Source organism: Mustela erminea, chromosome 6 (assembly GCF_009829155.1).
Source record: "Mustela erminea isolate mMusErm1 chromosome 6, mMusErm1.Pri, whole genome shotgun sequence".
Lineage (NCBI taxonomy): Eukaryota > Metazoa > Chordata > Mammalia > Carnivora > Mustelidae > Mustela > Mustela erminea.
Window position 1 is genome coordinate 47,224,417 of NC_045619.1, and position 14,072 is coordinate 47,238,488.

Sequence of the window (14,072 nt, forward strand, 5' to 3'; positions counted from 1 at the left end):
TAAATGGCGCCCTCTGCAGGTGCTCGGAAAAGGAAACAGCAATGAATAGTAGTAACTCGAGGCCGTTCTAAGTTTGGAATGGAAAGCTGGAATTTCTTTGCTTCACCATTGTTGGGCTTCTAAAGCAGCAAAGAGCATACTAGGAAAGCTTGAGTTGAGGAAGACAATTCATAGCAAATAAATTTTTGTTCCTGTTGAAAGGGATGTGGAAAATGGGACTAGAAATTCTCCCTATCAGTGCTACTCCAAGTGTGGTCTGAAGGTCAGCAGCCTCTCCTGGAAACTTGTTAGAAATGTATATCTAAACTACTGAATCAGAAGCTGTGGAGGGAGGACCCAGGAATCTCTGTTTTACTCACCGGGGGATTTTTTGGTCCCATATATTCCTGGTCAAGTTACCCCTTTCAGAGTTAACAAAAGTTGAATCCAAACCATGGGGTGAAGTGGACATTGCTCCGCATACTGATTGCTTTGAGTAAAAAAAAATTCATCTGAACTGCAGAAGACAGATGTGTGTGGCAGGGGGTGGGGGGGCGGGGATGGGCAGGGAAGGGAGGTTTGTGGAAAAGGGCAAGCCGGGCCCTGGGGCGGCTCTGCTCTGTGCCCGTCGCTCCCCATCCTTGCAGCTGTATCCTTTCTTTTGCTTTCTCTGTCCTTGCTTGTTGGTTTCTCATTAGGACAGTGCAGTTTGCAGGGCAGTAAGGGGGCATTTCTTGGGGACACGCATGTTTTTATCCTTCTGGAAAAGAAACTGGAATAATGTATTCATTTTCAAAACTAGGAAACCCCGGTGCATCTTTGAAAGGCAGACAAAAGTAATCATCCCTCCTGCGTACAACACAGCACTCCAAACCAGGTTTAATTATGTGTTTTAGAAGGAAAGTGGAGCTGAATGAAAACCTAGTCATTAACAAGGAGAATCTGAAGGAACTCCATGGCAGAATGCTCCCCAAAACAAAAGACCTGGGAAATAAATCTGTCTTTGGAGTAAACCTTAATTTCCATGAAATTGATCAATCTACACGACAGGACCATAATCTATCTCTAAAGCTGTTTTGATTGACAACCCAGATGAACTATTCCTGGGTCTTGCCCATCATACCCTCCCTAAGGAGAATTCTGACAAGCTTGGTCTCTGAAGCCTTTCTGGAAGCTGGAAACTCATCTAGTCCACGCCTCCTACGTTTGCCCTTACATTAATCTCAGCTGTTGGGAGGAATGATTCTTAGGCCTCAAAATTAACCTGCATTTGCTCAGTGCAATTTGCCATTCTCTGTATAACGCAGTCTGCTCTTATAACATTGTTCAGTTGTCAAATTTTTCTCCCTTTATTCTGGAGCTCAAACTAACAGACCCAGGCTATGGCCCAAGAGGACACATCTGGCTTTTTGGGAGAATGTGAGCTGGTCTGCCCTCTGTCTGACCGTAGATATACGTCCAAGGCATATACCTACAGAATCTTAGGGGCAGGAAATGTGTCATGTGAATGTTTCAAAAACTCCCTGATTCAAACAACATCACCATATCTGAAGCTCGGTTTTTTTTTTCTCTTGGTTGGTTTAAACGTTAATTAAATAGATTCAAAAGTGCATTCATTTTCACTTCTGCATTTGGGGTTAGAACGAAATAGAATCAAAGAGATATTTCTAGTTTGGGGGAGGGGTAGAATGGTTGACTGCATTACCATTCTCCCTCTTCTCGTTGTTGCTAGAGTGACCCCTGAATGACCAGCATACTTCTAGACTAGGGCATTCTCTTTAACCAAAACTTATGGCTAGAAGACTGCAATCAAATCTGGAATGCAATCATTTCTTTAAAATAAAAATTTAGTGAATAACATGACACCCAATTACTAAGTATAATTTAATATTTTTTAGTATTCATTCCGAATATGAATTGTAGGAACACTCAACTTTTCAAAGTGATCTTGAGTTAAATGATCATGACATTTCGGATAGGAGGAGGCACCAGTGAATAGAGTTCTGGTAACAGAATACTAGACAGTAGTGCTCTCTCGTGTTGCTGCCTTGTGTGCTTCACCGCAGCCAAAGAACAGAGCTGGCAGCAGGAAATGGAGAAAACAGACACCTTGTACATTATTCAAGGTACACAGGTGACTAGCAGGCTGCCTGACTCAGGCATGAGTTTCCTAGCTCAAAGCTGCACTTTCGTAATATCTAACCTATGCTAACTCTGAAAAGAATGGTTTTTCCTGTGAAAAACCAGAAGCAATAAGTGACCCAGACTTCCAGACTCTACTTTTAAATCATGTTTGTTAGGGCAACACACAATCCCAGAGGTCATTAGGCGAGATGTCCAAGATTGCCCTGCAGTCGGCTGTGGGTGGAGAACCGCTGCCCTTGGCCCATGACCCAGGAAGAGGGCCCCACCTGCCTTCGCTTGAATGGCACTCTGTTTGCCACAGATTGGATCAGGTCCCACAAAAATGGCAGGGCAGAGCCTAGCCCTGGGACATCCGAACACAAGTGTTTTACCTCATTTCCATCATTACGTCACCTCCACTGAAACTCGTTTAAGGATTTCCACTTACAAGTGGCTTCCTATTTTTAATTGATTAAAAGAATTAAACAGAGAGCCCTGTGTTTCAGAATGGCTCAACCCAAGAAAGGAAAGACTCCTCTCGCCAAAGAGGCAAGATCTGGTCCACAGGCCAAAGAGTAACAGCCACAGAAGTTGCTGTACTCAATGATTTTTCCTGTTGGGCTTTACATGTCCTCCCCGTGGCACGACACAGCCCTTCCTTGGCTGCCAGGCCTGTGGTGACCCGTTACCTTAAGCCCCCGGTATTCTCAGCGGTGGCCAGCCAGGCCTCACACAGCTGCAGCTCCAGCTGCCAACAGCTTTCTGTTTCTGTGGCTGCCAAGATTCCTGTCCACAGCTGTGACCAATCATTCACTCAGCAAGATGTGCTGAACCATTACCATGTGGTAGGCAGGGGCCCAGATGTTCCCTGGGTCACCAGTCACACTGGGGTATGAAATGCCTTCTTTCTACTTTTGGGATCAGAGTAAGCCCCGTCATTCACAAACCCAGTGATCACCAGGAGTTTCCTGGCCTCTTGAGCCTCAGCCCCTCTGCATGCAAAGAAGCTAACGTAAACGTGACGCAGTATACAATGGTGTCACATGTAAATTAGTCAGTCCAGTGCCAGGGCCAGTTTCTCAACTGCAGCACTACTGACATTTTGGAAGGGGGATCTCGTTCATTGTAAGGCCCTGAGCAGCACCCCCAGCCTGGACCCACTATAGGCCAGTAGCACCCCTAACTGTGACAACCAAAAAATGTTGGCACACATTGCCATATGACCTTTGAGGGACAAAAGTTCTGGTTGAGAACCATTATACAGAAATGAAAATAATAAAACCTGCCTTTACTATGAGCCATTGAGAAACAGCTCCCATCGAGCATGCCACTGAAAAGTAAATTCAAAAAAAAATTTTTTTTAATTTTAAAAAAAGAAAAGAAAATGCAAATTCTCCTTGAGAGGAGAAAAGCAGGTAGGCTCAGAAACGTTTAAGGAACTGAAGCTTACCCTTACAATGATCCGTTCAGAGATGTGGGCAGACAGTAGGTAGAACTGGTCTTGGTGCACAGCATACAGCCCAACCACCAGCATGAAGTATCTACCTCAGAAACAGCAGATAACATGTCAGGAAAGAGAAATAGAATTTGTGCCATCAAACACCACCCGACGCTTAAAAGTGAATTTACCTAGATAGCTTTGCATGTTTAAAGACTTTCTATTCTGTTCTAAGTTGCCCTTCCTGTGAAATCAAAGAGCAGTTGATTCACTCAATATTGTTGTGGGCCCTCCCTCTGCCCACTCTGGGGTATCTGTGAGCTGTTCCAGAAGCCCACAGCATAGCACTGCTCACAGGCAGACATACAACAGACGGCCACCTAAGAGGTCCCTCTGCTCAGAGCCGCCCAAGCTATGCACCCATTCCCAGCAGGGCCTTTCCTTCCCACACCATCTGCTCTTGGTCAGGCTCCCTGTCTACCCCCCATTCAAGACCTTACTCAAAGACCTCAACCCTCCCCTCCAGTTGCTCCCAGTGCAATTTTCATCAAGGTTACTTCTGTTATTTCTTCCTGTGTAATACTGATGTGGCATTTTTAAGATCAGATCATTTCTTGAAAGTCAAAATAAAACTGTCCCTCTGAGAGAAGCTTTGGCTTTAAGAACTGGATGCAAAAACCTTGCCTCCTTCTTCTGTAACTCCACAGATGTCTGATCCTCAGAGAATAATAGTTTCCCCCGTATTGAAAAAAACACTAATAGTAAAATAATTGTTATTTTCATTATAATCATTAGCCATCATCTGAGTCCTCAAAATGTGCAATATGCTTGGTTAAGCAATTTATCTACAGTATCTCACTTAGAACCCTAAGAACAACTTGACTGGAGCAGGATATAAACATTGTCCCCATTTTACAGGATGGATGAAGGGACATGCTCGAGGTCACCCAGCTAGTATATGGCAGTATCAAATTCAAACTCAAGTCTTTCCAACTCCAATACTTATGTACTAAAACCAGTATTCCCAAATTTGAATATGCATCTAGGTCACCTGGAGGATTTGTTAAAATACAAATTATTGGGCCCCACCCCAGAGTTTTTGATTCAGTAGGTCTTTGGTGAGGCCTGAGAAATTGTACCTCTAAAAAGTGTCCAGGGGACACCATCTCTGCTAGTCTGGGACCACACTAGGAGATCCAGAGACTTAAATCATTAATGCAAGTTCATTTTTTTTTTTTTTTTAACCACAAAAAGCGATCGCAGAGCTCCAGGACTCAAGGCTTTATACTGGTGACAAGAACACAGGTTAGAGCAGGGCGGTCTGACGGTCCTCAGCCTTTGGACAACAGTGAGGCATAAATGTGTGGTCACTCCAGAGAATCAGGGATGGAATTAAGGCAGATTTGGGGCTGGACAGGGGAGCAGACACTGTAGGGGCTGAGGAAGGACAAGGAAGACGACTGAGGGTAAATGAGATGTGGCAATAAATGGGAAGAGTCCAAGATGAGAGAAAGGGGCCGCAGAGACCAGAGACCAGAGACCGGCGACCGGAGACGGGCATGTAGGCTGGTCTGGCCAAGCGTATCAGAGGGGCCTCTAGAGGGCACCAGCTGGTCAGATGGAGTCCCCGGCCATGGAGGGGGATACACACAAATGCCAGTACCTCTGGTCAGGATTTGGTTTTCCCTTCTTCCTCATGTTATTCGCTGTCGTCTCACTAAAGTGTAACCGACCCAGCGTAACTTTGGTGACCTGGTCGGCCGGCAGGTCGATTCTAAAACAAACAGCAGAAATACCAAGACACTGTGAGAGAATATGGACTCTAGATCACCTCTACCTTGTTCTGAGATTCTCAGGTATGTTCAGTACCCCCCATCCCCATCACTCTGAGGAGAACAGTTTACTCCAGGCACCGATTTTTAATAAACTCTCCACAACATGGTCAGAAATGGCTGCCAGGGAACAACAGGAAAGGTGAGATATGCTCATTTAGCAGCTCAAGCCCAGAGTTTCTGACTCATAAGAGCATGTGCTCCTCATACCATGTATGCGTTCTTTTAATTCCACAATGGGAAGAGAAGACTTTTCATTTGTGCCTCTGCCATTGTTGCTAGAGCACTTGCGTCCTGACAAGCAATGCCTGTAATTTCCTCATGAATTCCTTGGCATCCCCTTCACATATTTGCCTCCTCCTGGCTTGGCTCCCAAGGAAGACCCCAGACAGCCCAGCCTGGTGAGGGAGAACCAGATGCACCAGGCCTCTCGGTGATGTGTTGGCACATGTGGCTCCCGCTTGAGCATCAGGCTGAGCTCCTGCCTGATCTCTCCAGGCAGTGGGATCACCTTCTTTCCAGCCCAGATGGGACTGACTCAGGTTCAAAACACTGAGATGTGTCAACTACATCCCAGCCAAACTGTCAAAAAGCAAATCCCACTCCAAGTCATTCCACAGGGTGAACGCTCACTTTGGACTGCCATATTGCTTTGGGTAATGCCAGTCATCTATTTTGGAACCCCTTGGGCAGTCAATCTACATAGCTTTAAAAAATAAGAAAAAATGAGTTTTAAGTACAGCATGAAATTAAAAGAAAGGTCTAACCATAATCTATGTCAAGGAAACCAGGTAGTTAGCAAGAGGGTTAAAAACGGTTATAAAAAGAGTGATGACTTGGGGCACCTGGGTGGCATGGTCAGTTAAGTGTCTGACTCTTGGTTTTAGCTAGGTTTGATCTCAGGGTCCCGGGATTGAGCCCCGCATCGGGCTCCATGCCTGTGGAGTCTGCCTGGGATTCTCTCTCCCTCTCCCTTCGCCACCCTGACTGTTCCTCTCTCATGAATAAATAAATCTTTTAAAAAATAATAACGATGGGGGTGCCTGGATGGCTCAGTTGGTTAAGTGGCTGCCTTCGGCTCAGGTCATGATCCCAGGGTCCTGGGATCAAGCCCCACATCAGGATCCCTGCTCAGCAGAGAGTCTGCTTCTCTCTCTTCTTTTGCCAGCCACTCTGCTTACTTGTGCTCTCTATCTCTCTGTCAATTAAATAAATAAAATCTTAAATAATAATGATAATAATAATGATGATGACTTAAAATGGAGCTTTCTATAAGAATTTGTTTACAAGTGATTCAATAATTATTCTTGTTAATAAGCATGTATTTATAATATTAACATATTACTAAGGTAGTATCCACAATGGGATTCCTTTTATTTTTTTTTTTATTTACTTTTTTACTGAAGTATAGTTGACGTAAAATGTTACAATAGTTTCAGGCGCATGACATAGTGATTCAACAACTCTATACTTAGGCTATGCTCACCACAAGTGCAGCTCCCATCTGTCACCACACAGCACCATTACAATACCACTGACTTTATTTCCTGTGCTGTACCTTTCATCCCCATGCCTTACTCACTCTATAACTGGAAGTCTCTACCTCCCACTCCCCTCCACCCATTTTACCAGTGCCTCAACTCCTCCTCTCTGGCAACCATCAGTTTGTTCTCTATATTAATAGGACTATTTCTGCTTTTTTTTGGTGTGTGTATTTATTTATCTGTTTCTTTTGTTTTTTAGATTCCACCTGTAGGTGACATCATATGGTCAGTGGGATTCATTTTTGCTAAAATAAATTAGGCAACAGATATTTCTCCCAGTACATTCACGAAGGAATTCAAAAAAGAAATTCTTACTTAACAGGATTGAAAATCTTTTTGCTTCTATCTGCTTGGGATTGTTCAATAGCGATTATTTGATTGGTGGCTTCTACCTGTGGGGAACAACAAAAAGGAAATTAGTTACCAAATACATGAATTAATTTATTAACAAAAACATTCACTAGTAAGTAATGTTCAAGGACTTTAAAAGTTTTCCAAAGCAGGGCACCCGGATGGCTCAGCAGTTTAAAGCCTCTGCCTTCCGCTCAGGTCATGATCTCAGGGTCCTAGGATTGAGCCCCACATTAGGCTCTCTGCTCAGCAGGGAGCCTGCTTCCTCTTCTCTCTCTGCCTGCCTCTCTGCCTACTTGTGATCTCTGTCTGTCAAATGAATAAATAAAATCTTAAAAAAAAAAAAAAGTTTTCCAAAGCATCATGACAGGCGCTGGGCAGGAGGAACCAGGCACTGAAAAAATGTATAAGGCAATGACCTCAACCTTAAGGAGCACGCTATTGGTGAGAAAAGAAACAAATACATGTGAAACTAAACAACGAAAACATAAGACAACAGAAAACTGCAGGTGAGCAGTGACTGTGGCGTGAGCTCACAGATAATTAAAACATCAGGAGCAAAACACAGGAGCAAGGCAGCTCCAAGGGAACATGCATCCATCCATTCATTTATTCATTCATTCTGTAGATGCTTGCTGAGCACCTGCTCTGCACCAGGCATTGCTTGGGGTGAGAGAGATGAGCAGTGGACAAAATTAACAGAAACCCCAGCCCATGCACAGCTAACATTCTAATAAAAAGAAATAACAAAGGGTGCCTGGGTGGCTCAGTGGGTTAAAGCCTCTGCCTTCGGCTCAGGTCATGATCCCAGGGTCCTGGGATTGAGCCCCGCATCGGGCTCTCTGCTCAGCAGGGAGCCTGTTTCCTCCTCTCTCTCTTCCTGCCTCTCTGCCTACCTGTAATCTGTCTGTCAAATAAATAAATAAAATCTTTAAAAAAAGAAAAGAAATAACAATAAACAATGAAAACAAATAAAATACAGAAAACAGTATTTTTTCAGTACTTGCTGCAAAACTCTTCTTTCTCTGAATGAATAGTGGCAAAGGTGTGGTGAGAGCTGTCCTGTCCTATATGGCTTGTGGGTAATAGCATAATAACGTCTTTTCTGAAAAGCAGGTAGGCAACATACACCAAGAGTTTTAATAATGTTTATGCCCTTGATATATAAATTCTTCTGGAATGTATCCTCATGCAAAGACAGGTATACATGGACGTTTACTAAGATTGAAAATTAGCAAAACTTACAATAATGTGGGAATATGGTACACTTATACAATAGAAATTGTGTCATCTTTGTAAATAATATTTTATAGGGTCTTTAATATCATGTTATTTTCATAATATACTATTAACAATATGAGATTAATTTTAATAACAGAAAAAATCAGACTACCAAATGGTGGATCCCAAATAGGAATGCATTTTTTCTCTTCTTTACAGTTCTCTATTGTATTCCAAAATTTTCACAATGGATTCATATTACTTCCATAATCAGAAAAATATGCTTTGTTGTTGTTTATTATCTTTGTTTGCTTTTGTTTTGTTTTTTGGTTTGGTTTGGTTTGGTTTGATTTAAGAGCTCAGTTTGGAGCAAGAGCAGCTGATGTGCCAATGCGTCAAGCCCTATATGGGGAGACTCGCTGCCTAAGCTCAGGTTAATAATCAGAATAATATATGCAGATAATGGATGCTCCTTCCCCTAAATGCTGGATCTGAGGTCTTGTTGGCCACCCAGAAGTCATCCTATCTAAACTCAGTTGTCTCATTTACTTATCTTAGGTGAATTGTCTAACTTTATTGTGATCAGTCTCCTCTCAGTAATCTGAAAAAGACGGAACATTGGCAAGATTAATGGCTCCTTGGCTTTTTAAAGTCAGAGACCTATTGAGAATTTGGCAAAAACTAGAAATCTACTGCCTATAAAAATGCACCAGGATCAAAAATAATAAAATATTACAGTTAGTAAGGAAGTGCCAGATTTTTATCATGAAAACTATCAAAATGTAGTTTGAAGTGATGCTCTACCAGTTTCTGAGCCAGTTTCAGCCTTCAGAAATTGCTAGCTCCCATTTCCTATGTCTTGGAACATTTATTTTTAGAAAGTATCCACCATGCTGTGAGGAAGCACAACCTATCCCACAGAAAGGTCCGCATGAGGGAGAGTCAAGGTCTTACAGCCACAGTCTCATTTGAGCTCCTGGCCAGTGGTCAGCCCAGACGTGACAGACAGATAAAGGAGCCATCTTGGAAACTGGATCCAGGCCCAGCTGAGTTGCCGCAGCGGATGGCTCCTGAAGAGACGTGAACTGTGAGAGCCAAGCCCTAACCAACCTGCACATTTGTGACCCAAAGAGATGATTGTCATTATTATAAGTTGCTAAAAGTTTGGGGGGTAGTTGGTTATGCAGCAACAGATACCCGGAACACTTAGTAATACTGACTTCATTAAATTGAACTCAATAAAAGACTTACCTTAACCCCAAAAGCTTTCAAGTAAAACATTTCTATTGGCTTGAGGCCCATTTGAGTTTTGACAAATTTTGGACTTCCCCAAACTTGGATGTGGATGGTTATCTGAAAATGGTTCTTCTTTTGGCAAACAAAAGCTTCATCTGCTGGTGAAAAATTAAATCCTTTGTCTGTGACAACTCGATAGCCTATATCAGGTCTATGAAAAGAAGAATCAAGAAACCAATTTAACAAACATTTTCTACACATTTTCTTCCATCACCGATATTAATAATATAAACATTTCAAGATACACTGTGGAAAGTGACTTTTGTTATATTTAATCAATTTTGTGGATTTTTGCTGAGGAAGTGAAAATGCTGTTTCAAAACACAGATGGCTCTCTCACAGCATTTTATCTTCTCACAAGGAAGGAGCACAATTCTTGCCAAATGGAAGCATTGTCTCCTCAGCCTCTCTTTCCCTTTGTGCTTTCTAGAATTCTAATTTGACTCCACCATACATCAGAAAGATGTAGTCTAGAAGTTGAGAAGCCACTGCATTACTCAGACCTGTGAAATATCTGGGATAAAATTCATCTTTTTCTTCCTTCAAAAAAAATGCTCTAAATGTCATCAGCAACACCTCACTCAAACAGTCCCTCTCCTGAGTGAATATTCAGCCCACGTGTGGTTAGAAGAAAAAAGCAGGCTGGCCAAAATTACCAGGAATAGCTTTAAACCAGATTAACCAGAGCCAGTCAGAATACTGACTGAAAACCCATTTTCGCCAGAGTTTGGTCATCTCCTTTTTATCCTCCTCATCTGGTAATAGCACTGAAAACCTGCTATGCTGGTTGCTTCTGCTGGGAACAGAAGTGGTGAACAGAAGTGGTGAAGCACAAAGGGAAGGCTAGTCAGATCCTTGCTTTATTTATCCTACCAAATTATTTTCAATATCAAGGCTTTGTGTATCTCATGTTTAATTAAAGACCTTTAAATGTTAAATAAAACTAAAACACCCCACATGTGTAGTATTACTGAGCAGAGAAAAGAATATAGGTGAAACTTTTTTGGTGAGCTTTTCCCATGCATGTTGAAGATTTGGAACATGATTTTCAATTCATCAAGATTCCTAAATGTGGACTTTTCCTCAGGAAAGAAGCTCCTCCTCAGGACAGGAAGCAGAGGAGGGCAGGACTTACTGCTGTGCTAGCTCTCTACTGCTGTGTGGCACTGTGCTTCCTGGGATCTCAATTTGGATGGCTGCCATTATAATGAACAACAGTGAGTTTCTAAGTTTCTCTCTAATTCCAGAGATAGAAAATATGAATATGAATGAATCTCTTGGGGAAAAGAGTGTTCGTGTTCTTTGCAATTTAAGCACCTTCCCAGTGGATCAAGTCCCTGGGTCACTGATTACTCCCAAGTAGCTGATTGGTCAAAGCCTCTACAAATGAAGGATTTGATAAAGACCACATGTCTTATGCCATGTGGAAACTTCATATTGACTTGTGTTTCTAGAAAAAATCTTCTAATTTACTCATCTAAAGGCTAGATGAATGGAATTGTACAGATTTTACTGCTGAGGATAATAAGAACTGTCTTAATTGAGAAAAAGGGAAATAACTTTAATTGATCATCCATGTTTCACTATCAAAAACCTTGAAGGAAGGAGGTAAGGTTTACAACTCAGATATGAACTTTAGCCTGAAATTTAAAGACAGCTAAAAGTAGAAACTGAATCAACAAACAGCAATCATGCAGTTGAAGATTATTCTGAATCTTAAACACCAATTTCTGGTTATAGAACTCTGTTTACCTAAAAATAGCAATTTGGTTTTTGATATCCAATGTTATAAATAAAGCCAACTAAACTGGCTTTTTAAAAGCTCTTTTAACACAAGTTTTATGTATCACTCAGAAAAAAAGTTTTCAATTCCCTAACTTTATTGCTTTTAGGTAATTTAAGGAAACAACATTTTTGTGACAAATTAGACACAAGTGATTTTCTGACACAAGTGAGTTTCTGTCTCAATGATAGGAATAATGAAATCAAGACAACCTAAGGTCTAATGTAGATTAATATTTTCTTTTTCTTGCACTTAGGAAGAGTGAATTATGTCTAAACATTCAAAATAAATCTGCCTCTCTATCTTTAAGCTGATACCATCGTGTTCTCCTTTTATTCTAGCTCAGTGGAGCTTAGATTGGCTGTTCAAATAAATTTTTAACAATCTACTCAAGTAAGAAGGAGAAGTTGCCTCAAAAACTTGGTGAAGAGTTTCATACCTGGGTACTCATATTTAAGATAGGATATGGACAACTCCCCAAAAGATAACCAAATAAAGGCTACGACTTAAAACCAAGACCTGGGGACCCTCCCTTTCTTTTTCTAATTGTACACATTGGCAAACACACAAAGTTGTGACATTTCAATGAGGCAACTAGTAATTTGCATCATTCTGCTTCCCATTCAACACACCAACTCCCAGTTTGTTTAAGTCTTTAGAATTTGTTTCAAGGAAAAGATTTCTTCCTTCTAGTTCATTCAACATGTAAGTGCTAGTGATAAGTTTTGTCCTTAAAGAAGCTCTATTTGAATTTGGAAAATACCATAGAAGACCCTCAAGTTTGTGGATCAACATTTCTCATTTCCTATTATATTTATTACTTGAAAGTCCTATATTTTAACCATTAACATTTTTCAGATTTTTTCAAGGGGCCCTTTATAATCTTGAAAATTCTAGAGGAATTTTCAATCTACATAGATTTTATTTTTTAATAATAGTTTTATTAACATTTAACCTACGTAGATAAATTACACACTAAGGAATAAAGAGAAGGCTCTGAAGATGTTTAAGAGCAATAATATGTAAGTCCACATTTATTTCTTAAAATTATGTCATAATGATGAGGGAGCAGGAGGCTGGCTGAGGACAAAGCAAAAGCTGGCGCCTTGCACCCCCCCCTTTCATCCGCTCCCCTCCATATGTGTAGCATTCCTCAGGCACCCCTGACTGCCATAAAATGATAAATAGTTAACTTGCTGAGATCGCAATCCTGCAAGACAGGAGTCTCCCTTGGTTTGCAAATTTCCTTGAGATTACAACAAAGAAGTTACCTTATCAATAGCCCAATTTCCAAAGACACAGAACTCAGTTCCTCAAGCCTAATGTTACCCTCCCCGATTAAGACAAAAATTTTCCAGTTTAAAGATATTTTGTACGGTTTCATTTCAGTCTTTAAACACAGAGTCACCACCAATACCAACAGGATTGTTGCAGTATATGTTGACAATGAGCTTGACAATACGGATTCACAGCAGAGATATTAGGGGAGGGGGGATGTTACCAGCTAGCAATTTAATGTGGCCCCCAAAATGGTATTCTGTGGAATTATAAATTAACTGCAGGATTAAATGTTACTGATTTGGGAAATCCCCATTTCCCAGCTTGAAGTCTGAACTGGGTCTATGGTCTGAGAAAGACTCACTCTCCCTCCACCATTTAGTGAGTACGTTGTCATGAGTTAAAATTACAGTCTGGATTCCAAAAGGCCAGAAGCCCATGTCCCAGCTCTGCATTAGTCAGAATGCGAAACCTAAGGAGTAAGACGCATTTCCTCATGGACCTATCTTATTTGACCAGGGGTGGCTTCAAAGCGCAAATCCTTGGATTTAGTCTTGAGAGTTAGCATCGCCTTTCCTCCCTCCCTCCCTCAGTACACCACCAGGGCGCCCGGGGGCCACTTACAGTTTCTCATAATGACCAGTGAATAAACTGTGCCAAGGCACACTCTGGTATGGCTGCCACTTCAGAGAAGGAGAACCCTGGTCCACAGGTGTCATGTTCTGTCCCTCACTGTCGTAGAACAGCACTTCGCTGCTGGAACTCCTACTTGTCACTGCAAAGAAATCGGTGTGTTAGATCCTTCCTCCAAGGCTGTTCTTCCTAGACTCACAGACAGCTGCATGGAGCTAATGAACCGGCCACGTATGAGGAAGAGTGACCATGCGGGAAGTGACAAGTGGTGGGAGCCTTGCTGGGAATTGTGCCCTCAGTGTCCCTCTACCCTCTCTCCTGCATAGTATCTCCCCACATGCAGTCAATGTGGTTCCAGTGAAGTTCACTCCCAGCCAGAGGAGAGCAGGGGGACCCAGGCTGGTTCATTTGAAGCCCAGCATTCACTTCTTGCCTCAATAATTTGCACCTGGTTGACTCATGGCCCAAGCCAACCCAAGCAGAGTGAATCTCAGCACTTCAGGGGACACGGGTTCAAAGATGCTGCCTCTTTCAAACCTGGGAGATTTAAACCTGGGAGACACCATCCCGAAACGCTGCTGGCACCATTTGGG

The 14,072-nt window shown here is 42.0% G+C and overlaps 1 protein-coding gene across 1 annotated transcript in view; it reads right to left on the minus strand.

Moving 5' to 3' along the window:
- MYRFL (myelin regulatory factor like) overlaps positions 1 to 14,072 on the minus strand; it is a 123,221-nt gene that overhangs the window by 54,788 nt on the left and 54,361 nt on the right. The window contains exons 7-11 of the mRNA XM_032347049.1: positions 13,471 to 13,621; positions 9,741 to 9,936; positions 7,233 to 7,309; positions 5,205 to 5,315; positions 3,554 to 3,644 (exon numbers count right to left, since the gene is read on the minus strand). Coding sequence (XP_032202940.1) covers positions 3,554 to 3,644; positions 5,205 to 5,315; positions 7,233 to 7,309; positions 9,741 to 9,936; positions 13,471 to 13,621 — 626 coding nt within the window. The remainder of the gene's footprint in view (positions 1 to 3,553; positions 3,645 to 5,204; positions 5,316 to 7,232; positions 7,310 to 9,740; positions 9,937 to 13,470; positions 13,622 to 14,072) is intronic.